Below are 27,173 nucleotides of genomic sequence, written 5' to 3' on the forward strand. Positions count from 1 at the left end.
CCTGCTGGAGCATTCATGCTTGTTTGGGAACACGGCCTTCTTCTATTTTTAAATGACTTATATAATAAAGAAAAACAGCTAGAAAACAGTAAAATATGCTCTTTTAATTTTAATTTGTAAGATTTCTGACTTGGATGAATTGTTTATTTCTTATCAGCATGTTTTCCTATAAACATCTAAAGTTGTAAACCCCTTTCTACACAGCCATCTTTCTAATTAGGCAACTGATGAGACGCTGAGGGTTCAAATCCACACAAAAGCAGAGCTTTACACATCACAGGCTTTTTAAGCAGAAGGCAGACAAATTTTTGCTTCTATAAAAAAGAATGTTTTCTTCTCTTTACTTTAGAAGAAACTATTTCAACCAAACAAGACAGAAACTGAGGAGTACTTTGTGTCCCATAATGCATCACCTTCAGATGCTTAATGGAAACGGTAACAAAATAGAAAAAGTTTAAGGTTGTGTCCGATTTCCTTCACCGCTGAATACTTAGTGCGCTTTATAGTGAGTTCACCATTTTGTAGTGCTGTCCAGAACAACAATTCTAAAATCCAGTGCGCTAGAAATTTACCAGAATTCTTTGCAGAGATTTCCGTAATGACACAATCATAGATTCTGCAGTAGTCTAGGAATTCCCAACAACTGGAGTCTGGTAACAAAAGGAGACGCTTGTGTTTGTGGGTAAACATCACTCACCTCTGCAGGGATCATTCTTGACCAGAAACTCGTCGAGAGCCATCCAGCCCCCTCCAACTCTCACCATCACAGTGCTGCGCAAAATCCTCACCAAACGCAGCTGCTGAGAGTCTCCGAACTGAGCAGATGGAGAGGAAGGAGGAGAAAAGGACACGGGGAGATGAGAGGAGGAAGAAACAATAGTTATTGTTCTGATAAATGATTTGAAAACAATGCCCAATTTCACACCAAGAAGCCAATTTACCAAATCTGATCTCTACTCCATGCAGTGACAGAAAAAAAAGCATGCACTGACAGAACCGAAGATTCAGATACAGTCACTCAAACAAGACCACCACCATCATGATTGTGAGAAAACCATCATTTTCACATTTTCCAATCTCCCAGTGAAAGGTGACCAAGCAGAAGAAATCCTCTGGATTTCTCTCCAAGCAGCTTGACTTGCTTGGTTGCTTCAGCACACAGTTTTGCAGCAAAATGTTAATTATCCCTTCAGCCATGTTGCTTCCCCACGCGGCAAACACATCCCGACATCAACACGACAGGGCGGTGAAACCTGATCACTCGCCGCCAAGCCACAGAGGAGCGCTGCTTCTTTCAAATGATTTTTCTGTGAGTTTGTGTTTGCAGCCTGAGGATCTGTGGTGGAGGACGACGAGGAAGCAGCTTTCACGCGTCCATATATGGCAGAGGCACTTTACCTGATTTCCGAGGAAGAACTACAATAAATCCGGCAGACGGGGAGGAGCAGAGGAACACAAGGAGAAAGAAACAGAGCGAGAATGAAACAACAAGAACTAAGAACTCATGTTCATTTGAGCAAAACCGTTTGTGGTAGAGATCCTCAGTGATGTTTGTGGAGTTAGAGGATGGAGTTGGAAAAGAAGATGGAAGTGGAGGGTTGACATGCAGCGAGACACAAAGCAGACAAAAAGATGAGGGTTAAAATCTCCAGTGTCCTGCAGCCAAACGCTGGCTGCACTCATCATCATCAGAGGAGGATGATGAAGGAGAGGAGGTCTGCAGTGGTGTCAGTGATCCAGTAAATGAAATGCTGCTGTTAAAAATGAGTCTTTGACTGCTGTAAAATGTGCACAGATCCACAAAACGCAGATGGATAAATAAAACCCCACACTTCAGGGTTTGGAAAGCTAACCGTTGGTTTTTGGTCAGACATTCGGAGCTCTGTTCAAACTGTCAAAAATGTCACTGCTTCTCTTTTTCTTTTGAAAGTCGGATGCGTTTTCTGCTTCCTAAAGTTTATTCTTTGCAAAAAGACTCATGAGAAACCTAAAATTAACTACCAATGAAAGGCCCAGAAACAGTTGACGACATGCAAAGCAGTGAAGGCTTTGCAGCTTCAGATTAACATCTCCGTTTCTTGTAAAAAGATCAACTCACGTGACTTGCTGCTTGGTACTCAGATGGTTTAAAAAGCGAAATGGCAACACTTCACTTGAACTAGGTAATCAGTCATGGGTTGGGCCTGGATATCTGGAAATCATGCAGACACACCGGCCCTTGAGGCCTGGAGCTGCGCATCCCTGAGATAGACTGAGGGCGGTTGGCATTACTGCTTCATTTGAACAGAGCTTTTTTCAGGCCATCTTTCCTTTAAATTCCCAAGTTTAGTGTTAAATTATTTTAGCCATTATAGGAAAACTATTCTAAAAACCAGAGAGAGTAAGGTTTACATCCAGTTTAATTTTTATATTCAACACCAGAGTGTTAGTGATGTAATGATGGCTTGTTTTAGCTGAGCCTTTGCTGTATATTAAAGGCTCTTTCTATGAACCAGTGTATCAAATCTGAAGCAAAAATGAAGTTAGAACACACATGAAGGAGACTTTCCTTAAACAACAGAGATGCCTCTGTTACGTGGACAAATACGAACTTGCCGTGTCTGCCATTTGTGTGAGCTTATCTCGACAGTGGGGGTGATGCAGATGAAGAACTATGTAAAGATGTTTGAGGAGAGCTGACCTGCTCCAGCTGCAGAGCCTAAAACCTTGTTGTGAGAAAAGCTTTGATGAAAATTTTAAACTTATGTAAAGAACACAAAAACAAACAATACAACGTTTTTTTGGGGGTGTTCAGCTATAAAACCATATAAAAGTGTGGGTCTGTGTCAGTGTGCATCTGTGCGATAACATTTACACAGAGAAGGAAGTCCTGGAGCTGTGAGAAGTTAAATCATGTTATCTTGTTATTATACTGTGATAGTGTGATAGACACTGGTGAAAACATTGTGAAGAGAAGCTGTTACAGTTAGAACATGTTTAATTCTACAGAACTGGGTCAAAAACAACCCACAAGACACTTTCCTCTTTCTTTTCTTCTTTTTAAACTCTGAGGATGCTAATGCAGCATCTGTTTATAGTCTTTTAGGGGTTAAGCGAAAAAAATCAAACATCACCAACATTACAAGTTTGGATCTTTTCAGAAATTCTCTCCGACTCAGATCTTCAGCTGGCATTTTCTAAACATCATCCTGAAGAGTTTCAAATAACACTCACCCGGTATTTATTCTCTCCTATCTGCTCCACCTGGAACCTCTTGGCACACTTGCACTGAGCCACCTGCCGGGTCACCTGAAAGACCCCAGACAGCAGTCAGCACATTGGTGCTCATTTTTGTTCCTGAGATGCATCTCTCACATGCCCTTACCTCGTCCTCTATCTTATCAGCATCAGTGGTGGGCCTGTAGGCATCCTTGTTGGGGTGCAGAGCAGCCACAAACTCATAATAGTCGATGTAACCGTCTCCGTCTCTGTCAAAAATGTCCGCTACTGCCGTCATCTCCAACTTGCTTGTTGGAAATTCTGCACAGACAGAACAGAACTCTGGCACATGCTCTTGGAAGTTAAGGACAAGCAACAAGAGATGATCGTACTTGAAGCTAAGATGCCGTCGATGAACTCCTGCCGTGTGATCTTTCCGTCCTGGTCCTTATCGATGCGGCGGAAGAAATCCATGACTCGAGACTTCTTGTGGTTCATCCAGCGCATGTACTTTTTCCTCCACACGTCAAAGTCAAAGTTGGCAAACTCCTTGAGCTGAGAGTAGATGACATATTTAATGTAACATAAAAAGCCAGATAAAGTCAAAGAAAAAGGTCAAACACTGCTAAACAAAGAAGTTTGACCATTTTAGACTTTTTTCCAGATAACACTGAAGTCAGTCACCTCTTCCAGTCGGTCCAGAGCGTCGTTGAGTTTCCGCTGGCGGTCCAGAGTCAGCAGCCACACCTGCTGCCACCTGGCGCAGAGCTGGTTGAGTCTGGGGTTGGCTCCGGAGAGCTGCATGGGGGCTTGCTGTTGCTGCTGTTGCTGATGTTTGCCTAACCAGGATAAGGAGGGACTGTTGTAATCTGGTGGATGTTGGAATTTTTGTTTACCAAGTAAAGTGAAGCAAACGTACGAGCTCCTCTCCTCTCAGCCAGGCTGCTGGGGGGCTCTGCTGGTTTCCTTTTGTAAGTCTTTGTCACTTTGTCAAAATCCGGCTGCTTCCGCGTCATCTCCTCTATGAACGTCTGAAAGCCACAAACGGACGGTGAAGAAAACCTATCAAGGAGGCAGCAGGAGAAAACCTGGAGGAAAGCCCACCTGGTGCTCGGCGATGAGCGTTTTGAGATGTGGGATGTCCTGAGGAAGCGGCTCCGTGTCTCTCTGGATCAGTGTGGTCTCGGACCACTGCAGCCACGACAGCAGCTCCTCCAGCAGGTTGGCATTATTGAGCACTTCGGTCAGAGCCGTCTCCAGTCGCTGTTCGTGCTGCTTGGCCCAGGTCAACACCTGAAAGGCAAAGACATGTACTTCCCTCAAAGAATGAACCGGATGCTGTAAACCTCCAAAGATTGTAGCTTTCCTCACCTCCTCAAAGCGCGCCCTGATGATGGTGATCCAGTGTTTGATGGTGGTAATGGAATCCGGATGACAAACTGTCAGGATGGCCTCTCCCATGCCAGCGGCCTTGTTCACGTCGGTCCTCTTCTCCTCCACGGTTCCCATGAAGTCTCGATGGGTCCGCAGCAGCGCCTGCAGCGTCTCCGCCTCCTCAGGGAGGACCCCACGGAAACGGAGCGACTGTTCTGCTTCGGAGAGCCACTCCAGCAGCAGCTGCACGGCGGTGCGAAACTCCTCGGCCTAACACAAAATGAAGGTCCTTTACTTTGTTTGAAACAAGGTCGGCTTCATTTTTGTTGCACAAATAACAGAATTTTGAAAATGTAAAAATATTTGTGTTGACTGATACTAAGACATGCTAGAACCACTATGTTGTGTTTTTAAGTGGAACATTTACAAATGGGACATGGCTACACTGGAATCAAACTACAGAGTCAGCGTCAACAAAAAATCTTCCAGATGTGCAGTTTTGTTGCCGTGCGTCTGCTTGCGTTCTGACCTGCTTGAGCGCCTGCTGGAGGCGGGTCTGTTTGGTCACCGACAGGGCGCACACTGTGTCCCAGCGGTTGCTGAGCTCCTGCAGCTGAACCTTGACCCAGGCAGTGTCGTCGCGACCCGTCTCCATCAGATCCCGGGCCGAACGCTTCAGAGCCTGAACGCTGCTGGTTCTCTTTCCTAGATCTTTTTGAAAAGCCTGCAGCAGAGGGTCAAACAGGGTTGTGGAGGAGTTGGCTCAGAATTCAGAGAAGCAGATGTTGAGCTTCTGTAGTGACGCACCTTATGTGTATCCATGAGATTTGATACCAAGTCCAGGTCTCCGTGGACAGGCTGGTCTTCAGCCAGCTGAGGCTCCACTCGGTAGAGCCAGTCCACCAAAGCCTGAAGAGCTTCTGCAAACTGACCGGAGAACAGCAGAGCCTCCTCCAGCTTGTGCTGCCTGCATCGAAGAGAGAAACATCTTTAAACATCTACTTTTCTTTTGTTTTAGTAATCAGATGAGATGTTTCTGTACCTTTCTACACTCTTTCCACAAACCGTGTCCCATTTATCACGAACTTCCCCCACCAGGTGATCCAGTTTCTGCTGGTCGGCGGGCAGCTGAGCCTTATCCCTCATGGCCTTCCCGGACCTCACTGTGGTGTCGTAAACGGGCTGCTTCGATCCCAGAGCTTTTTGAAACTCCTGAAGAGACGTAGAAACATTAGAGAGCAGATTAGAGCAGAATGTGGTTCTAATGTTGAGTTATTTTACTCCATGATGTGATACCTTGTGCTTAGTGAGTTGTACTTTGATCTTGTCAGGTTCATTGGAGATCTCCACTTCTGAGTCCAGCTTTCTCTCCGCTTCTTCCAGCCAATCAGTCAGCTTCCTCCAGGCTTCATGGAACTGACGACAGAATCACAATTTTATTTTTGTAAGAAGATAAAATTCAAAATAATAATAAGATGTTTCATATGTCTTTTGACCTTTACTCTTTTGACCAGATGCCAGAGGATTGGAGTTTAGCAGAAGCAGCCTCTCACCTGTTTAGCGCGTTTGCGAGCCTCATCGAGGTGTCGGCCGCGGTCCAGAGACCTCTGAACCAGCTTGTCCCAGCGAGCCTGGACGCTTAGCAGCAGGTTCTTGATAAGAACCACATCCTGCTTTAAGCTGGCAAAGCGGAGCTGAGAGCCAGCCTTCTCCAAAGCCAGGACCTGCTCCCGATGCGTGTTCACTTCATTCACAAACACCTGTGGAAAAGAGAACACTAAGTAATCCCAAACTTCATCTTATTTTAGATAAAAACCCCCATAAACAAAACCAAAGTGGCTTCTGTGAGATGAAGGTCTAACCTTGTGCTCATCAATCTGGAAGAGGACCGTGTCCAGGATGAGGCTGGGCGGCTGGGCCATGTTCAGAGTTTGCTCAGCCTGAGTCAGCCAGTTGATGGTGTCCTGCAGTGAAGTCTGAAATCCTGTTGCCAGGGAAACGGCCTCCTCCAACTTCGCCTGGAGAAGTTTTAAAGATTAGACATTTCCCATTTAAGTTAACAGAATTAAATCAAAAGAGGAATATGTTTTACCCTGCGGTCATCCATCTTGGTGTTAAGGCTTGCCCACTTGTTTTGCAGCATAGCCAGGTTCTGCTGGGTCTGGGTGGTGCCTGGTCCGGCCTCATCGCCTCCACGGGCCATCAACATGGACTCTCCCTGATCCAGCAGGCGATGGTACTGTTCTGATCGCTGAGCCAGCTGACCCTGGAGCTCCTGCAGACAGAGAGGGGAGAAAGTGAGGTTTAAAGTGCCTGATGGTCACCATCTGCCCGGCGTGTAAACGGAGGAGAGCAGGACAGATGACACAGATATCTTTAATGAGCCTCAGAGGATCAGTGAGCTGCTGAGTTTCTGTTACCTCATGCTGCTGCAGCTGCTCCCTGGCTGTTTCTGGGAGACCCCCGGTTGGTTTTGCGGCAGACAGCTGACTCTCAGTCCTCCTCAGCCACTGGAGGAACTCTTCCAATTCTCCATGGAAACCTTCAGCCTGCAAAAACACAGAGGGACAAGGCACTGAAACCTTCTTTATCCTGGAGAATGAGAGGAAATCATCTGTTTTCTCGTTTTCCTGTACCTGCTGCAGTGCAGCCTCCAGGAGCTTCTGTCGCTCCTGGGTCTTCAGCAGTAGACTCTCCCAGCTCTGGTTCAGCTGATCCAGCTGTGCCCTAAGGTGGCTGGCCTCGTCGCCAGGAGAGGACTCCAGCAGCTCAGCAGCAGCACTGTTCACAGTCTCGACTGTGGCACGATGGGACAGCACATCATTACGCAAAACCTGGAGGAGCCAGAGAGAGGAAAGAAGTTTTTTATGGGTTCAAATATAATTGTTTAAAGTCTAAACAGTGTGAGGAAAGGATGGTAGATTACATCAAGATTGTAAAAAAGAAGCATCTTTAGCAGGAGGAATATACACTCACGTTGTGTTTGGCTAGCTCAATTTCGATGGCCTTGGGGTCGGAGCTGACTGGTCGCTGAGTGTCCAGAGTGGTGTGTGTGTGGTTCAACCACGCCTGCAGCTCAGAGAGGGCGTGCTGGAACTGACCCAAAGCCAGCAGGGCCCCCTCCAGCTTATGCTGCAAGAAAGAAACGCAGAGGCTCAGGCTACAGAGGAGGGGTCAAATATGCTTTCCTTAATCCTGACTGGCTTCCGTACCTGTCTCTGGGTGATTTTATCTCCTAGGTTCTCCCAGAGGTGCCGGAGTTCAGTCAGTGGCTCTTGGATCATGTCTCGATCCGTCTGGTCTGACACTTTTTTCAGCAGCAGCTCCCCCTGGTGGCACAGCTTCTCCATGTCGATCTGCTGCTGGTATACCTCCACCTTGTACTGCTGCTCAGGAGAAACAAGCAGCAGAAAGCTCTTCAAATACATACAGTCCTCAACTAAACATCTGTACAAGATTCAAGCATCTGTCTGTGTTCATGGATGACTGAGCAGCTTTTCACCAACCTTGAGCTCTTCAATCTGCTGTTTGACAGTTCCCAGGTCAGTTCCCACGGTCGACATTTCACACAGTTTGATCACTGCGTTGTCCAGGTAGTCAAACATTGCCTAAAAACGATGCAAAGATTAGAATAGATTAAGGTCGGTGGCACTAAGATTACAGAACAAAACAGAAACCGGATTTCCAATTTAAATGTAAACAACATGAAATTTAAAGAAAAAAGAGCTTAAAGCTTCTCTGCACAAAAGAGAATAAATCCAAAGAAACACAAACCTGCAAAGCATCCTGATATTGAACCGAGGCAGTCATCGCCTCCTCCAGCCTCTCCATCCTCTCCCTCCACGTCCGGTTAAGGCCCTCCCAGGCAGCATTCATCTGAAAGACAAACAGGATGTACTGGTGGGTCAACTTCTGGGAGAGCTTCCAAGGAGTTTTTAACCTCAGGAAATGTCTCAGTTTTCACCTCATCTATGGTTTTCTTGACTTCAGGTTTTTCAGTCTCTCCACAGGCAAAGATGAGGTCAGCTCCAAGAGTCCTGACAAACTCCAGCTCCTCCCTCAGGCCGTCTGTCTCCGCCTTGATGGCCTAATAAAAAAAATTAAAAAAACATTTTCATGAGTCACTGAGCACGCAAAAGCAGGACAGCTCCGTTTTCCTGCCTGCAGCTCATCCTCAGACCTCAGCAGCCTCGATCTGCTGTTTGATGAGTGAAGGGTCCACGCCCGGGTCCTCCAGGTCCTTCACAATGTCCTGGGTGTCTCGGAGCGTGGTCAGCAGGGCCACCACGTCGGCCCAGAACTTTCCAGCCAAGTCCAAGACATCGTTCAGTTTTCCCTCTCTCTCCTCTGCGCGCTGCCGGATCTCATCCCACAGAGAGCGAAGGCGCAGGAGGCGGGAGCGAACCGCTGCAGAATAAGAGACACAGAATCTCACTAAGCATTGTGGGTAATATGTCATCGTCATTTATCAAGTGTTTATTAACTAAATTTAAACCATAAATTTAAACAGGGGTATGCTCAATATTCTGTGAGTCCTAATCTCTGTGAACAGTGAGGTCTTTCTTTTAAAAGACCCCAAAGCTCCTGAGGGGGCGATGGAACAAGGAGACATCTGTCCTGTTTGTTCTCACTGGAAAAAAAACAAAGTTATTGCTGCTGACCCTGCTCCATTTCATCATGTAACAACTGCTGGGTCACATTCGCCCTGGCTCCACTCAAAGGACGAAAGCTCACAATAAGAACTGTAAAGGTTTCCATCATTTCACAGACCTCACAGACCTTTCCTCAGAAGAAAATGTAAACAGTTCAGCTCCAGCAGCAGCAGGATTTACTTTGACTATGATCAAGTTTAAAAACTACAAAGACAATTCTGAAAAGACTCTGAAGAGGAGATGGCAGCTATTCCTTCTGAGTCTTCATGACTTTGAAGGTGCATCCCTCACCCTGAGCAGCAGGATCGTCATTAGCCGCTCTGCTGATGAGCTCCTCTCCGCGGGCGCACAGAGCCGAGAAGCTCGGCAGCAGTTTATCCAGCTCCAGCCCCTGAGCGCGATGCTCTGCCAGCTGCTCTCGGATCTTCTCCACCTCTGCAGCCACCGGAGGGGGCTGCCGCAGACGCTGCACCGCCCCCTCCAGAGTCTCCAGGAGCGGGTCCATCTTATCATGAAACTGGAAGCAGAAAGAAGCAGAAGGCACAGTTATGAAGATCCAGAGTTTGAGTAATTGGTGACATTCTGAAAGTAGGAAGGTACTGAGACCTGACGTAAGGCATAATGACTGTATATGAGAACTGGACTGAGTGATCCCTCCCCCTTAGCATCCCAAACAGAAAGTATCTAAAGAGGCCAAAATCCCATAGACTTCTATTGAGAAATAAACAGCTATTACTCAATTTATTTGCCAGAATAGCCATTCTTGCTCTGATACATCTTTTTAACATAATTTTAATCCTTTTCCCTTTTTTTTTTAAAATCCTAATTGCTCAATATATTTTTTGTTATTGCAAGTTATTCAAGTTATAAACTGACCAATCAAAGTCCTGTGTGTGGTCTCACGTCAAAACCTTTAAAAGGTTTGATTGACAGATTTTCCTGAGCCTGCTTTCGGTTAGAATGGGTGTGGCCTTCCAACAAGCTCACTCCTGATTGGCGAAAGTGATTGACTAATCACTTCTTACTGACGTTTTCTGGCTCCAACGTAACAAAATAGCAACTGAATTGACTTTATTTTATTACAGCTGGAAATAAGACATTTTCTATGACTGACGTCACAATCACTCGGTCCAGTTATCTTATACAATCAATGCCTCAGCCGTCTCAGGTAGACTGCAGTAACACAAATGTGTGGATGCAGAGAATCCAAAGTTCGACAATACTCAGTATCACACTTTCAGCACGTCATCCAGGTACAACAGGAAACCATTTACACCTGAGTCCACTTTAGAAGATATTTCCGACAAGAGCAACCAGAGGATGCTTTTGAATACAACATACTACCGAGACTTAGGTAACTACAAACAACAGATCAAGAAGGGCAGTCAGAACTGATTTATATAAATAAATAAAAAACCTCTAAGGGACATTCACATCACGAACTACAACAATACATTCTCATGCTTAGACTCAGCTGATTTCTGGCTCCAATAAACACTGAGATGTTCTGGAGCTGCAGCTCATCACAGACTAGTAATAATAATAATAATAATAATGGATTGGATTTATCTGCGCTTTTTCAAGACACCCAAAGCGCTTACATTATGTCCATTATTCATTCACTCCTCATTCATACTTGGTGATGGTAGCTACGGTTGTAGCCACAGCTGCCCTGGGGCAGACTGACAGTGAGTTACAGTTATTAATAGACTACCTATCAGCTCCACTTCAAGGTCGACAGAACTGATATTTGAGTTCTGAGTTCTTGAAATACCAACAGATACGTTTTTGTCTTGACAATAATTAATAATCAACAGCTTTTTCTTGTCCAGGAAAACCAACACATTCTTTACTTTCAGGAGTTAAGCGACAGCTTAACTCAGTGGGCTTACCTCTAGCAGCTGGGTGATTGCAGTGAGCAGTGACCATGAAGAAAATGGTGGAGAGGAGCAACACACAGCACACCCACAATGAACGAGGGATGGGATGGAGTTAGGAATGAGAGGTGACAATGGGGGACGGAGGTTAGGTGAGAGAATGATGGGGGAGGAGACAAGGTGGTGGGTTGAGGAAGGAATGAAAACAGAGCGAGTAGAGGAGGAGTGAGACATGGAGCGGTTTGAAGGGGGCGGAGGGTGGAGAAACAATACAGTGAGTTCAATCAGTCATGCAGTACATGTGCAAAGTGACACGTGATATCCACTCCACATTTTGACTTTATCGTGTTAAATGAAATGCAAGAATTAAAATAATGTATAAAATTATGTCTGACATGACAGTAAAAAGAGTAACTCTCCTTTCTAATTGACTGAGGGTCTACTTTAAACTTTGTTAAACAAGACATTACATTTCTACCAACTGATAAACACACAAAAGCTAAAGCTGTTACTGTTACTTGTAGTAAGTTGTAGTACAATAAAGTTTAATTTGAATAAAGAAATGACACGAAGTAGAAAGGCCATCCTGCAGAATGTTGCTGCGGCTCATCTGTGTCGTACCTGTGAAGACTGGGACACTGCCTCATCCAGGTCTGTGGCACGACCTTTCACCTCCTCCTTGATGGCCTGGTAGCGCCTCTCGGCGTCCATGTAGCGCTGCCTCACTGTCCCCCCCTCTTGGAGACTGAGCTCTGCCAGCTGGGGCCCGATCTTCAGCAGCTTGTCGATGTGAGGCTTGTGCTCGGCGATGGACTCCCTGATAAGCTGGACAGTGAAGTGGGGAGAGTAAAGAGTTGAGTTGGTGACATTTAGCAGGTGAACAGACGGGGATCACAGAAACTGATGCTAATACCCTCATCTGATCCTGCTGCAGACGGAGAGCATCTGTGTCGATGGCTGGAGGGGGAAGCTGCGTGATGAGGGTTTCCGTTTCACACAGCCATGGCTCCAACTCTTCGTGGGTTTCCCAGAATCGTGCCACTAGAACCTGGGCCTGCTCCAGTGCAGAGAACCGCTCGCTGTGATTCTGACTCACTGCATCGTAACGAGCGCTCAGAGAGTTGGTTTTAACCTAAGGAAGAACATGGAGACATTCAGACACTGGAGATGATGCTTCTTAGTAACTAAATAAACTGCGAGTGACTTGCCATCAGCGCATCTCTCTGAGCGTAGCTGCAGGCCTCCAGGATGTCCTCTCTGGTGCTCAGGAGCTGATCTACAGTGTCTTTGTGTCGGATAATGTCAATGTTGAAGGCCCTCTGCACTTGCAGCTGAGCCACGGTCACGTCAGGCTCCAAGCTGAGAGGCCCCAGAGACGCCAGTTTACGCTCCGTCTCTGCAACCCAGGCCAACTCTGCATCCACTGCCTCCTCATACTAACAACAGAAATTAAATTCAGCAAGATGCAATAAAAAAAAACCTTTATGTTAATTAGAAAGGCTTTGTTGGTTGGAGTGGTCGCAGTACCTGCTGTGACCTCTGGATGGCAGCCTGCACCAACTGCACCCGCTGAGTGATGGTTTCATCTGCATGCCGGTACCTCTGGTTGGCGTCAGCCACATGGCGGTCCAGGCCTTCGCGAGCTCGCCACGGCACCAGGTCCAGCAGGGCGTTTCCCACCTCGTTCACTGTGTCCAGAACCAGACGCTTCTCAGCAGACACTTTCTTCAGCTCCTGCAGAGATGAAGGCACAAGATCCCACAATCACAATCTAAAATGTTACTAGTTCTGAGATATTTTCTTTCTTTTCAAAAATACAAGATGAAGTCAAAGCAGGATAGAAACAAAAAATGTCAGTGAAGAAAGGGAGAACTGGAATACAGACACTTGAGAAGGCAAAAATCCTTTCAAAAGCTTTTACAGACATGAGTTATCGGTGTTGCTATGGTAACCCAGCTTTGGGTAGGCTGATACTGGAGAAGCTGAAATGTCATGAAAAGAGCATTTTGAAAAAAGACTAATAAACAGCAAGATGTTTTTTTTAAAAGAACATCTTCAAGAGGATGAAGAATTTCTCTTTTAAATAATTATACAACAATGCAAATTTACTCTAAAGAGTCTTTGCATGCAGATAGAAAACAGCAATTTCAGCTCTGGCTTACCAAACTCACAAAATTTACAATCTATTTTCCTTAAAATTAAGTTTAGTTTATGAAGTTTAGATTGTTTATCTACAATAACAGCAAAATAAAACACAAGCTGCTTCGAATTTTTAACATGGCTACTGAAAATTCTCTGGACTTTCTGAGGTTCTTCAAATATATTTTTAAAATGAAGTGCTGTCACGAGTAAAATATGCGCAACCATTGAATCATGGAGGGAGAAATTATTAATTGTGGTTTGTGTCCAGATGGAGTCGTGTAGATCAGAATAGAGCTGGAAAAGACATAGCCTGGAGCAAGATTCACATTTTGCACCAAACCTCTTCCAACTGTATGTGGCGGACATATCGAATAACGACAGTCCAGAGTGAAGGCCGTGTGCTACACGCACATTCAAGAATGCGCGTCTTGAACGGGTGTCACATGCCCAGAGTGTACATAGCATAAAATACTTAAAAACGATCTTTTTAAATCCAAACACTAAAAGACTCCTCCCCTACCTTCTGCCTCTCCTGGTAGGTGGGCGTAGCATCAGATTCAGCATCGTTAAGCTCTGCTTCCACAGCATCCAGCCACTGACTGAGGTCTTCATGGGCGCTGGCGAAGCGCGTGGAGAGCTGCAGCACCTGCTCAAGCGTGCGCAGCACTTTGCTGCTACCGGCTGTCATCTCAGCATAGCGAGACTTGATCCCATCCAGCTTCTCCTGGATCAGGAGAACTTCTTCACCTGTGGGGAGGACATGCGGCTCAGGTGAAAATTTTCTATCTCAGTCGACGACAAATCAGGAGAAAAATGCAATAATAATAAAAGAGGTGTGCAAACTGAACGATAGTTTTAACATGATGATCACCTGTGGTCTGCTTGAGTAAAGCTTGTCCGTTCTTGATGGCCTGGTCTACAGTTTTCTTCCTACTCAAGATTTCTTCATTTAGAGACTAAGAAAAGAAAAACAAAGAAGATTAGCACCAGTCAGATTTTGTCCATTGTTGCTGGCAAAGGCTTGATCTTGTATTTAAGGTGAAACCAGGTTGAAAAAAAAGGAAATGAGATGCATCTACATCACATTTCTTCAGTTCCACAGATGGATCACTGCGTTCAGGAAGTCGTACCAGGCTGTGTTTGTGCTGCTCGTTCAGAAGCTGGGGCTGGTAGCTCTGTATGGAGAACTGCGACAGCCTCTGAGCCACCTCCTCCAGCCAGTTCAGCACCTCCACCTCCTCCTCCCCAAACAGCTGAGCGTTGGCCAGTGCCTGCTCCAGCAGGGCCGCCCGCCTCGTGCACCAATCAGTAAGATCTGAGTGACCTGACCTCACCGCCCCCACACGCTCCCCCAGCCAATCCTGATCGGCCGCACAGGTGATGAGCGGCCTCAGTGAATGGCTGAGGGACTGGAGTTGGTCAACCTCAGCTTTCCGCGAAGAAACGGCTTCTTGGAGCGCCTGGGAAGTGTGTGTGTCAGTGTGTTTGTGAGTGAATAAGAAAAGGAGTGAGATAACAAAAAAACAACAGAGAGCAGATGGATAAATAAATAAAAGAACATGGAGATGACAAATCATAGACGGAAAAGGTGCAAAACACCACAAAAATGCCAGAACTTATTCAAACTTGACAAAACTGAAACAAATATAAAATGAATGAATGAATGTTTGTTTCTGCTGTACATGTGTGCGATTGTCCTAAAGTGACTGTGTGTTTTAACTTCATAACTGCAGCTGCATTCAGACATGAGGCCTCTGGTTTGGACTGGTCTGTACCTTGTGTTTGACGATCTGCTGGGAGATCTTGGCTGTCTGGGTTCCCATGGGCTCTGCGGAGCTCAGGCGCCTCTCCGTGGCACTCAGCCATTCTCCAAGCGGCTCCAAGGCTTCGTGGAACTGAAGGGCTAAAACCTGCAGCTCTTCCAGCTGCCTCTGTCTGTGAGGGGGGAAGACAAAGACATGCACTCAGGTTTACACACCTTCCTTCATCCTCTGGGAATAGAAGAAAGCTTTTTTATACTTTTCTAAAGTTCTTAAATAAAGGTCAGACACATTTTTCCAAAAGTCTCATATATATTTAAGATGTTTTTTTATGATTTTCTGTAATATATTTTTTCTAGTCATCAGATAACTTTTAAGAATACATTTTGCTTAACCTTTATTTTCAATATTCAAACTTTTAAGCTTTTCTTAAAACAATATATTATTTTTTAAAATGTTCATTTTTTTACTCTTTGATGTCCTATTTTTTCTTCTAGAAATTTTCATTTTTCCATATGAATTTTGATCTCAGAGTTGTGGCTCTTTCCCTCATAATGCAGAGAAATTCAAAATCTGTGATTATATTTAGTTAAAAATCACAGGACTCATCTCAAAACCCCAACAAAGAAGACAACATAGAAATTCAAAGAAATATTACCATAATCTTTTGAAAATTGTGACTTTTTCCTCAGAATTCTGATAAAAGCAAAACTTTCCCATCAGCCCTTCTTTTCATGTGGCTCTAAATTTTTCTATATTTTTGTCATAATATTATACAGCAACATACAAGATTTGGATTTAAATCAAAAACAAAAGAAAATGATCAAAAAAAGTTGAATCCAAGCTGAACGCTTAGGAATTTCTGAGGCAGAAGGAGCTTTAAAAAGTGAAGGGCTCCTATTCTGTGTTTCTGTGTGCTAAGAAAACCCTATAGAGTATTATGGTAATTATTTATAGCAGATGGTGAAGAAATGTCTGATAAATCACTGACGCTCTTTCTGATGTTTGAAGCCCGCTGTCAGGCATCAGCACAAAGATGTGCAGCATCAACACAGGTTTACATGAACAGACATGTCAGAGATCTCCACCTCTACAACCGCCCTCAATGAATGTGTCCCGTCTACAAGGATTTCCACAGGACAACAGAAATGTCCTACAGACCGTACAAACCGACATTCGTGACAGACGTATGTCGCTGAGATCAGACATACTTCATGAAATGAAAACGAGAAGCTACAAGGAGATAACACTCTGTTTCCAATTCACCCCATCAGAATGAAAAAACTCCTAAAAGAAAAAACTTCTATCCGCTCGACTTCAGGAATTCTTCTGAAGCAGCCACAAATGTTTATGGCTCATCTACTGATGTTTAAAGTAAAGATGGCAAAGATGAACGTTATGTATGGAAAGAGCTCCTTTCTACAGTGCAAATTAGGGCTGCACGATATGAGGAAAACTTGCGATATGCGATATTAGTGATCAATATTGCGATAACGATAAATTTGCGGTAAATAAACAAATAGAAAAATAAACAAAAACATCATTCCCATTTCATTGCAACAGTTTAAAAATTATACTCCAAATGACCCTCATCGACATGGGGGACAAACGTCAGGGTGGCTAACCCTGGTCCTCAAGAGCCTCAACCCTGTCTGTTTTCCAATTCTCCCTAGACTGCTCGATAATGATAACCAAAATCAGGTGTGTTCAGTCAATCAGGATGTGAAATCACTTGAGTCAGCCAATCAACAGCAAGCTGGTTAAGGAGAGCTGGAAAACAGGCAGGGTTAAGGCTCTTCAGGACCAGGGTTAACATAATAGGCCTCCATCTGATTGGTCAACAATGGGAAGGCGTCCATCTGATTGGTCAAAGCATAAAGGGATTTATTTGATTCGTTAAATGCTTCAAGCTGCTAGAAGATTGTTTTAACACATTTTGGGTTTGCGATTTATTGCGATATTCGCCGTCTTTTGCGATATGCATATTGCAGAGCTGGATATTGCGATAACGATAAATTTGCGGTATATTGTGCAGGCCTAGTGCAAATATTGTTGTAAGATCCTAAAAATCCAGGGGTGTGGGATACCTGCTGCTGGCCTTGTCCAGCAGGTCAGACCATCTCTGTGACAGACTTAAGAGCTGGCTCTGGATCTTCTCGCGGTCCTGAGTGTCTGCTGTGGATGCAATCCTCTCTCCTTCAGCACGGATCATCTCTACCGTTGGCCGGCGGTCGTCCAGCAACCTCTGAAGCAGCTGAGGGACAGAAATATACAGTTAAAGCGAAGGGGAAAACTACGGTATCTTCAAAATGTTCACAATTGTCATCAATATTGATACTAAACATGATTAACATGTTTAAAAAATGTATTTTCAATGCTTTGATGAAAACTGCATCTGGTATCCGTACACAAACCTACAGTGTTCATTTAGTAATCATAATGTTATGGCTTCTCTTTCAGGCTAAGGGGACTGGCTCAGGAGGGGAGTATCTTGGGGGGTCTGTGCTGAGGATGGTGCCCCCACAGCCTGGACTCAAACAGATTCTGGAGAGGTGGTGTCTCCTTTACATCAAGGTTGTAGAAAAATCCTTGACTCTCCTTCGTTTGCAAACACTCTTAACCTCTAACACTGAAAACTTCTGACCACCGAAAAACAAACTGTCCTGACTGATTGATGAGACAGGGGGGATTGATCACTAATCACAAACAGACACACGCACAGGACATGCGTGCTGGACACACAGCAGGAGTGCATGAAACAATGTTCGACCTGTTTTTGCTGCATTTGTACAGCAACGGTCAGCACAGATGCTGTGAGTGTGTTTGTCATTTATGCATCCGTCATAATAAGTACGGTAACTGTTTAAATATTACTAATGACGTGTTTTATTAAACGTTTTAGTGAGCTGTTCTACTTTAGCTTTACTTTTGTTTCTGGAAAACCTTTGTGTCTCAAAAACAGCTAAATAAAACCCAAAACTAGATTTTAGTCCTCTTCCTCCTCCTCCATCCTCCTACCTTCTGTTCTTGGATCTGGGCCTTGACCACGCGGTATTCGGCAGACGGAGGCTTCTGATTAGCCACCAGCTCTTCTGTGTCGTTCAGCCAGCTTAGCAGAGGCTCCAGCGCATCCTGGAACTTCCCACAATGCAACAGTGCTTCCTGCAGCTGGGCAATCCGCTCTGCCACCTGGGACCAAAAATATGTTTGTGAGAGGACGATGACTTTTATACATTTTCAAATTTCCCTTCATCAGAGTTTGTGCTTTTAATTTTAAAGAAATCTATGTTTAAAACAACTGAGCTAATTGGTTGAGGAAGCTATATTTTATTCTGAAAGACCTTTAATCTGTTCCTTAAAAAAAGATTGTATTATTGATCTAAATATTAAAAAATCTGCATAATCACACTGAATAAGAGCAAAAAACACATAATATCTGGATTTTTTAACAAGGTAAAGCTCATATTTTGATCAATCTTTGCTGTATAGCGTAAGGCGGTGAATTCTGAAATCATCTTTAAAGCAGCAGTCTGCATGAGGGCAGCAGCTTTGGATCAGAGTCCTACCCGCTTGTTTAGTGAGTTCCATCGCAGGTTGGTGGCCTCCAGGTCGTGCTCCAGCGCCTGCGTGTCCGTGTGCTTGGCTGCGCTCTGGATCAGCCCCTGTCCCACTGCGTTGATGTGCTGCAGCTTGGGCTGAATGCTGTCCACCTGCTCTCGCTCCACAGCCTGAGAGGGGAAGACGGAGAGAAGATGACCTTAACATCTAGAGCCATGAAAAACAAACAGATCATTTAAAAAATAATATTCCGAAAAATCTATTAGAAGCCCCAAATTTACATATTTGAATGTATTGGGGGAGAAACAGCAGCGGGGATGTGAAGAGACAGAGAGGACAGGCTGAAGTGAAAAAAAATGGGGGGATTACATGGATTACTTTCAAACGAGTCAGGGGGTTGGCTGGAAAAAGCTGACACACAAACACACATCCCCACACTTCACGGGTGAATACAACCTTCACTTAATCACACACAAAGGAACTCCTGAGCTGCACCAGCAGATGTTTATAGAAGATAAACACATACAAGCTCGCCTGTCTGGACTCATAGCTCAGGCGTACGCATGGCGGTGAGGAGACGGAGCCATCTTGTGATGACAATGGAGGCGGCCGTCTGGCAGTAAAGACAACCAGACTCCTGGTTGCAGCTAAAAACGGTCCTCTGACAGTGAAACTTTCAGCTACAGGATAGGAAATGCAGACGCTAATCAAAACAACAAAAAAACGTTAGACACGTGGGAAGAAAATATCTAAATACTTTTTTTGAACCTCTGCAGATTCATTTTACATATCAAACTATTAAGCTTAACACTTTAAAGAAGCTTCCAGACCTTCAAAGTTTTGCCTTATTGTTGTTTTGCTTTTTTACAGAGCTGAACAGGGAGTGTGTTGCAGTGACAGAAAAACTCTGCTGCATTCTTTTAACCATCAAATCGTCTCCAATTATCCAGAAAATCCACAAAAGCAGCTTTGCAATTCCACACCATTTCACCATCCAGAGCCGTTTCACCACGGGGGAAATGTCCCTGTATGCGATGAAATCCTGCTATGTCGGGATGTTGGCCGCAGTGATGGGGGTGGGGGTCCTCGAGGAGTCCTGACATTTCTAATAAACCCTCAGAGGGGAAAATGGGGCTACTGGTGGTTTGATGCTGCAGCAGCAAAACCCAAATGGCCACACATAGAGGACACACAAACACCAGAATATGGTCAAAACAAGGTCTGCGGGAAAAATCGCTGGTTTGGCGCAGCGTGAGTGTGGAAGAGGGGGGAGGAAAATTCCAGGGAAAATGTGGAAATGAGTGTTTGACTTCCAGTAGGCAGTAGGGACATGAAGGAAGTGGCACAAAGCTTCCACATTTTAAATGGATCAGGAAAATATCTAAAAATATTCAGTTACAAAAAAAGATTCAACTTTAATTTAACCCAGCAACAGAATTTGAAAATACGTTAAATTTGTTCTGTCTTCATTCTAAATTATTTCATGAACAAACTGAGTCTCAAAGTACGTGCTTGTAAACCTGATCCTGAATGTCATTTTAGCCTGGTTTACTTTACCCACATTAAATTCAAAGGTTGAAAACCTGAGTTAAAGACTCACTGATTAAAACTGTCATGTTCTTGTGGCATTTTTCTAATTATGGAGGTCATATATTAAGAAAACGAATTGTATTTATTTATTCGAATTGTTGTGAATCATTAAAAAAAAGCATATTTGTGAGGTAGAAAATACTCTAGGCAGGTCACAAGTTAGATGCACCGCTCCATTCTGATGAATCCACTTGCAGACAAATAGATCCATGTACGTCTTAGTGTGGCTCAATAGCTCTGATATTTGTTGCACCGGTAATGTTAGGTTGGGGGTGTGAGGGGCTGTAATCTAGTGGTAGAGAGTGTAAAGAGTGGGACTATAATGTAAAGCCATATTAAAGTCCTGAAGGTTTCACCTCTTAGTTACAGTGTCAAACACATTAGTCTACATTTTAAAGCTCTTCTGTCAGCTCATGTGTTGACGTTTACAGACTTTTTCTGGAAGTTTTTGGTCCAAATGTTTCTGAATTACATGCTTGCCATAAGTTCGACAGGTTTATGTTCATCTGCTGCAAGTTTGGCATCAAAGTGAGCACATGCACTGCAGGTGGAAATCAAATCTGAATGGGCAGTTTGTGTGTTTTCTGTGAGGATGCAGCTGTGTTGTATCGATGGGCGTCTCTGCTGCGTGCAGCAGGAAGTCTGTCTACCAGGACAACAATGGCTGCAGCCGTGACCCCCTCCACCCTTTATCCTTGTGACGCTGTGTGTGTGTGAGAGAGGGGGGGGGGGCATGGAGTAATGCAGAATGAAAATAAACTAGGTACACCCATTCATCATTGCCCTATTCGCTGAAATGTAAATGCATTGGCTGCCGGGCATGAGTTGTTTTCCTGTGATTTCTCCCTCTTCTTTCTGTCCCTCTTTCAGCTGCCTCCTCCTCTCCTCCGCTCCTTCTCTCTGCAGCTTAGAGTGTCCGAATCCTCCAAACCAGAGCTCTGGAAAAAGTCCCACATACTTGTCATTCCTCCCCACCTAAGCAGCAAAACACGCACGCACTCTAAACTGAGCCTGACTTTCTCCACCCATCAGCCCTCCCTCGAATTGTCATTCACTTCTTTAGCTCTGCTTTAGCTCCAACTATTTTTTTTATCTATTATAAAAACATTCCCAGTGGTCTTTTTATTATGATTATACAGCTTTTAGCCAAAATCTAAAAACTGGTATTATTTTCTAGGACAGTTTCTGCAGAGCAGCAGTATTTCATTAGAAATTCACCTTTGAGTTGTGGGTGGGACTTCCCATCATCTAACATTACTGGTGTAACAAAAATGGCAAGCAATGTCAGAGCTATCCAGGTGTACAGCTTTTAAGCCAGCTTTGAGCCAGCTCAGACAAGGAAAACAAAGACGTGCATGGATCTTTTTGTCTGCAAGTGGATGCATCAGAATGGGGAGGAGAAGGGAGCTTTTGGCTTGTGGATATACCACTTCCAAGTTTTTTCCAAAATAATTTTTTCATCTGCTCCTGATTCATAACAATTTTGAATGAAGAAATACTCATATATGCAAATTTAGGAGTAATTTTCTCAATATATGTCCTCCATTATTAGAAAATGCCACAAGAGCATGTTAAAAACACCAAAAACAAAATTTAATCAAAGTGGGTTTTAAAAACCATCTCTGCCTCAGATGCCCACTCTTTTTCTTGTCTGTCTTTCTCCGCCTGTCCATCTGGACTGCAAACCCACATTGGCGTCCTCACTTCAGTCACGGTTTCTGCACCAACAGCCAGTGAAAGAAAAACAAAAAACGCTGGGATGACGGTGCATGTCAGGGTAGCTGGAGAATGCAGATGTGGGAAATGGATCAGTTGGACATGTGGCTGAAGGTTGCAGCAATACTGCCTGACATGCACATTTTTGAGTCCTTCACCTCATGAGATCTTTCAAGAACCTTAACAAAACTATAAACTTAATAAAAATTTACTTTTCTATTAGTTCAACTAAAAGAAGCAGCAGTTTTTTCATTCATTCAAGTAAAATTCAACCTCATCCCATCTGGAAAATAAGAGACGGAAGCAAATCAGGTGAACCACTGCAGTGACGACAGATCAGGTTACAGAGTTCATTGTACTGCTGCGGTCAACTAGCAGTGCTACATATCATCATCCAACTCGAGCTCTATGTTTTCATCAACAAACATAATTGATATTTCAATGTGTATGAATGAACAAAAGCTAAATATTTAACCATCAAAGGGAAAATTGCTGAGGAGATGAGCAGCCGATTATTTCCAACCTCAAAGCTTTATGTTGGCTGTGGCTGAGTTGACGAGTGTTCATAAAGAAGAGGAAAGAAAGGAAATTGATTCGTGAGGAAAACCGAGCACCCCGACTCCTCATGCCAGCAACAGTCACACCCGTCTCCTCCACTCTCACACCGTTCCCTCTTTTCCTGTATTTCAAGCCTCGTCCTTCCTGGCTCGCTCCTTTCTCTTTCAGGAAGAACAATTAAAACAAAAAATTTCCAAACACCTAAAGATGGAGACAGATTTTCCACCAAGGGTTTGTTTTCGTTCCATAGCTTGAGTACCGGTAAATCTTTTAAAGTTTAAAACAAACTTCATTTGAAACCAACAGATTGATACAAAACTCATGCAAACGTGGGGTGCCTTCAATACATACAGACCAAACTTCTTCTGTAACCTCGTCTTCCTGTTCTTTTTCCTTTTTCTAGATAAAAGCTTCAACAGTTCCCTATGTGGGATCACTGTGCTTTTATTTTGGGGGTAAACTTCATTTCCTGTGATGCATAAAAATAAATAAAACTAGTAAAACAAAAGACAAAAAACTTCATTCCCTTCATCCAAAATCTCATTTTGAATCCATCATCAGTTGAACATTGGCTGCTGCCTCTGCTTTGATGTTTTCCAGAGTACCTGAAAAACTGTCCCCCCCTCCCACAGTTTTCTGCCTGTCACTGGTTAGTCCTGGAGGCGGATGCAGCGATCCACAATTATCACATCAATCAAAGCGAATGGGGGAGCCGTGGAGCTGAAGCCACCTGGCTGTCTCCTCTCTGCTCAATGATTGCCTCCCACTGCTTCAGAGATGAGGAGCAGGATGTTCGTTACATTAAACCATTTAAAGCTTGTTTGTTCCTGAAGAAAAAGTGTAGACTTTTCTGGTTAATCAGTCTACTTGGATCTTAAAGTGCTAAATCTGTGCAGCTCAAAGCCACACTTCATATTGTGAAAACTTAAAAATAATTAGAAGAATTGTGGAGGAGCTGAAAAATATCAGTGCCGTAGCTCCAGGCGGAAACACAAGCAGCTAAAAGAATTTCCTTTCAGAGAAGCCTGCTGTCTGTCGGTCAGTATGAACTCAGGCAGCATGCAAAGAGAGTCCATCTGTCTGTCTGTCTGTTGGACACACAAACACCTTCTCCTAACAATGAGCTCCATGTTAATCCCGGGTCCTTCTGCTTGGCTCCGCCTGCCAGTACGGCTCTCTTATCATAGCTCCAAGGCCTCGTGCAGAACTACAAGGTGCTTCCTGGTAAAAACAAGCACTTCCACAATGTACCCCCCCCACCACCACCACCACACACACACACCTCCCCTTCCTGTACCGCCTCCTTTGTTTTCCTAAATTCTGTCAGTGAGTTTCTCTGTCCTCCTCACCTCTTCATCTCGATGTCATCTCTCAATTCATTCCTATCAGCAACTGAACATCAGAGCCGCCTGTTGTTTGTTTTGTTGCGTAACTTGGATTTGCACAGCAGCACAGCATTAAGGTGGAAATGTACAAAAACTGTAACAAAGAGTTGGAGCAGCAGCAGCAGCAGAGATGCAGGCCCCTACTTGGCTTTGGAACATTCTTATCTGATACCTAAGTTTAAGCTTCACACACTGTGCAATCAACCCCCCCCCCACCCCAACCCCGCCCCCTTTCAAACCCACAGTTTTAACTTGAACCTCCTTATCTCAACTATAAAACCATCCAAGCACGCAGAAGCAGAGGGATGTTTGTGGACAGAGTGAAAGAAGAAAGATGACTGCGGCTCATGCTATCACCAATCTTGATTTGTTATAAAGTACGAAAGACTTGAAGCAAAAAAAATAAGATTAAAGTCCCACAGATTTTAGCCAAAAAAAAAAAGAAGTCATTTCCTAGGACATAGTTTCTGCAGAGCAGAAGAAGCTCAGCAGAAAATGTAGGCAGGCCTTTGGAACCTTCGCCCATTTCCCATGATCCTTTTGTTTACACTTTCTTCTGCTCGATTACAGGCCCTTACAACCCCAAGCTAACATTAGCAGTACAACAACAAAGGCGAGCAATATTGAAGCTATCCAGCTGTACAGTTTTGAGCCAGATGCCAGCTCAGACAAAGAAAATGACGTTCATGGATCTAGTAGTCCACGAGTAAATGCATCAGAATGGAGCAAAGCAGGGAGCCTAAGCCACAACTACAAGATTTTTCCAACGCCATTTCTTCATTTGCTCTTGATTCATAGTAATTTGACTAAAGAAATACTCAGAAATGCATTTTTAATCTTAATTTTCTTTATCTGTGTCCTCACTCATGAAAAAAATGCTACAGGAACATGTTAAAAACACCAAAAACATGATTTTCATTGGAGCAGGTCTTTAAGATAAGAACATAAAGGTTCAGAAAAGCTCGTCGTCTAAATGCCTTGCATAACTGCTGTTCAAAACACAGCAAAAAGTTTTTTTCCCCTCAGTTAAAGAAGGCAAAATAAATGCACGCCCACTATAAAATGTGACATTTAAAACCAAATAAAGAAAAACCCGTCATTTCTATTTCCCTTTATATCAGTCAGTCTGGTTTTTCAGTCCCGATTCACACTGAAGCTCGTTGCTGCCTTTAGTCACTTTTTCGATTTCAGCTTTTCTTCAAAAAAGCAATGCTGCTTTTGTCCTGAGAAGCATTGCACAACATAAGTTTTCTGCAAACTTGTTTGTGATGTATAAGCATAGAAGATATGATTATACGACCCTTTTCAGGTCCAAACCAGCACTATCTGACGTCAACAACTTTTTCCAGGCTTTTTTTCTTCCCTCAATCTGGAAGTCATGTCAGGTCATCTGCTCTGCAGCACACCATATCTGCCTTCATTAAACCAAAGCCGGAGGGACTGAGTGCAGAGAACAAACAGACGTTGACTGATAACAAACACAATGATCTCCCACACTCCTCAAACACAACAGGGGGAGGGGGCAACACATGCCTGATATGAAATAGTGTTTTGTCCTGCATCCTGTGCATGTGCAGTGGCCTTTCACAAGTCACCTGTTTTCTCTTCATAGATAAAAGTCTCTGAACATTTGATCATCTTTGAGGTATAAGTTCTCACTCCCCAACAAGTAGAACCTATTTTAAAGGTTTCTATGGGGAAATTAAGAGTCTATGATCAACAAGAAAAAGCAAACAATGAGTCAGAAGGATCAGATGTAAACTTGAAAGAATGATAGGTTGTTGATGCAACCTGTTAGATGCAAACACTGTTTTACATGCAGCTCACATTTCAGAGGAACACAACAGAACACTCATACAACACAAACAAGAGCTAATCCAGAGAATGTAACAGTGATTGAGAGTCCTGCAATGCAAACCCCATCTTCCAGGCTTCATTAAAGATCCACTTGACACAGCAGTAACCTTGTCTACACAGTGCGGACGATTGGATTTTCATAAACCGTGACTGTGATCATGACGTTTCTCTCCACAAACAAACAGGGCATCATCTTCAGACATTTCTCACACCAAAGACATATGAAGCGGAAAGCCTCAGTGATGTCTCAGACATGTAAGGACAGACACATTTAATTAAATGCAAAAACATTTTCCTGGGTTGTCTTGCCCCTCAAAGGTCAGTGTTAAACAACTGAACAACAAAAACTTTATTCAAAATAGAAGAACTTCAGACGACTAGAGGACAAACTACCTCCCTGACCAATTTTGGGAGAATTTAAGAAATCCTGACTATTAAGAAGCCAAATCAGGTGTTTGAAATTTGTCTTGCGAAAGACAATCTTTATGTTAAGTATTCAGTGCCTCAAAACAACCCATTATTTAGAAAAAATTACAGAAAATAAGTGAATAAGCTCCTTTGGAACAATTTACAACTCTTGCTTAATCCCACTTTCATGAAATTGTCTCCAAATTGTAAGATTAAATGAATCCAAAGGCTTGAGCATACCTCTAATTGCGTCTCCGTCTCAGAATATGGTATTGAAGCTGGTTTGTTTTCTCTGTTTTTACTGTCAGGCGCTGTTTCCAGGTCTGTGGAAAAAGGTGGAACCACACTCTGGTATGCGTCCAGCACGGGTACACAAGCTTGTGATTGCTGGCTGGTGTCTGATTGTGCAAATAGGTTCTGCAGCAGGCCTGGCTCAAGCTGGTCCCACTCCTGTCCTCTAGACACCACTCCAGGAGAATCCAAAGTAGAACCATCCGACTCCCAGTCACTGTCACCTGTCACAGATCCCAGGAAAAATTCAACCCCATCCAACCCAGACTGGTTCCCTTCAGAGTAGGAGTCAAGGTCTACTTCCTGAGTTTCTTCGCACGCTGAACCAATGTCTGACGAACTGGGCTGGGGTCGCTCAGGAGCTGCCATGTAAACAAAGCTGTCAGGTGAGAGAATGAACCCCCCCTCATCTTCCTCACCCCCTGGGTCCTGGCAGCAGGGTACTTTGAGGATAGGACTGGGAGGAATGGAGTCCCCAAGTGGAGAGGGTGGGCAGTCACTGGGGTACTGGGCAGGTACAGAAACAGCCAGGTAAACAAAACTATCGGACATCACGAAGGCTTCAAAGTCTTTGGATTGTGCACCGCAGGCATCAGACGTTACAGATGACGGAGATAAAGAAGAAGAAGGGACTGAGGGCTGAAGGAGGGCCAGAACAGAAGAGTCTGGTTTAGGGGTGCCAGCTATCACTCCCGCTGCAGTTTCCAAATCTGAAGCTTGATCAGGCATGTTCAAACCTGAGGCTACATCACAAATAGAAACCAAGTTCTCAGTATCTGACACAACAGAAGTCCCTTCTGTGTCACA

At 44.1% G+C, this 27,173-nt stretch overlaps 1 protein-coding gene across 22 annotated transcripts in view; it reads right to left on the reverse strand.

Annotated features, from left to right (window-relative positions):
- Window positions 1–27,173, reverse strand: part of LOC101157308 (microtubule-actin cross-linking factor 1) — a 192,909-nt gene that overhangs the window by 9,470 nt on the left and 156,266 nt on the right. For 13 of the 22 annotated variants that reach the window (XM_023959949.1, XM_023959952.1, XM_023959951.1 and 10 more), the window contains 37 exons: window positions 18,570–18,731; window positions 18,022–18,192; window positions 17,091–17,257; window positions 15,019–15,178; window positions 14,374–14,703; window positions 14,115–14,199; window positions 13,764–13,990; window positions 12,629–12,835; window positions 12,310–12,537; window positions 12,015–12,233; window positions 11,723–11,926; window positions 11,117–11,125; window positions 9,516–9,741; window positions 8,753–8,979; window positions 8,537–8,659; window positions 8,347–8,448; window positions 8,079–8,180; window positions 7,785–7,958; window positions 7,549–7,704; window positions 7,209–7,406; window positions 6,993–7,121; window positions 6,665–6,847; window positions 6,435–6,590; window positions 6,126–6,332; window positions 5,869–5,988; window positions 5,615–5,784; window positions 5,380–5,539; window positions 5,102–5,296; window positions 4,570–4,842; window positions 4,303–4,491; window positions 4,118–4,229; window positions 3,883–4,037; window positions 3,591–3,753; window positions 3,365–3,519; window positions 3,214–3,288; window positions 1,399–1,416; window positions 698–815 (listed from right to left, as the gene is read on the reverse strand). In XM_023959949.1, the coding sequence (XP_023815717.1) occupies window positions 698–815; window positions 1,399–1,416; window positions 3,214–3,288; window positions 3,365–3,519; window positions 3,591–3,753; window positions 3,883–4,037; window positions 4,118–4,229; window positions 4,303–4,491; window positions 4,570–4,842; window positions 5,102–5,296; window positions 5,380–5,539; window positions 5,615–5,784; window positions 5,869–5,988; window positions 6,126–6,332; window positions 6,435–6,590; window positions 6,665–6,847; window positions 6,993–7,121; window positions 7,209–7,406; window positions 7,549–7,704; window positions 7,785–7,958; window positions 8,079–8,180; window positions 8,347–8,448; window positions 8,537–8,659; window positions 8,753–8,979; window positions 9,516–9,741; window positions 11,117–11,125; window positions 11,723–11,926; window positions 12,015–12,233; window positions 12,310–12,537; window positions 12,629–12,835; window positions 13,764–13,990; window positions 14,115–14,199; window positions 14,374–14,703; window positions 15,019–15,178; window positions 17,091–17,257; window positions 18,022–18,192; window positions 18,570–18,731 (6,055 nt within the window). The remainder of the gene's footprint in view (window positions 1–697; window positions 816–1,398; window positions 1,417–3,213; window positions 3,289–3,364; window positions 3,520–3,590; window positions 3,754–3,882; window positions 4,038–4,117; window positions 4,230–4,302; window positions 4,492–4,569; window positions 4,843–5,101; window positions 5,297–5,379; window positions 5,540–5,614; window positions 5,785–5,868; window positions 5,989–6,125; window positions 6,333–6,434; window positions 6,591–6,664; window positions 6,848–6,992; window positions 7,122–7,208; window positions 7,407–7,548; window positions 7,705–7,784; window positions 7,959–8,078; window positions 8,181–8,346; window positions 8,449–8,536; window positions 8,660–8,752; window positions 8,980–9,515; window positions 9,742–11,116; window positions 11,126–11,722; window positions 11,927–12,014; window positions 12,234–12,309; window positions 12,538–12,628; window positions 12,836–13,763; window positions 13,991–14,114; window positions 14,200–14,373; window positions 14,704–15,018; window positions 15,179–17,090; window positions 17,258–18,021; window positions 18,193–18,569; window positions 18,732–27,173) is intronic. The other 9 variants (XM_023959950.1, XM_023959955.1, XM_023959967.1 and 6 more) reach the window with 5 other exon arrangements.

The sequence above is a fragment of the Oryzias latipes genome, chromosome 11 (assembly GCF_002234675.1).
Source record: "Oryzias latipes chromosome 11, ASM223467v1".
Taxonomy (NCBI): Eukaryota; Metazoa; Chordata; class Actinopteri; order Beloniformes; family Adrianichthyidae; genus Oryzias; species Oryzias latipes.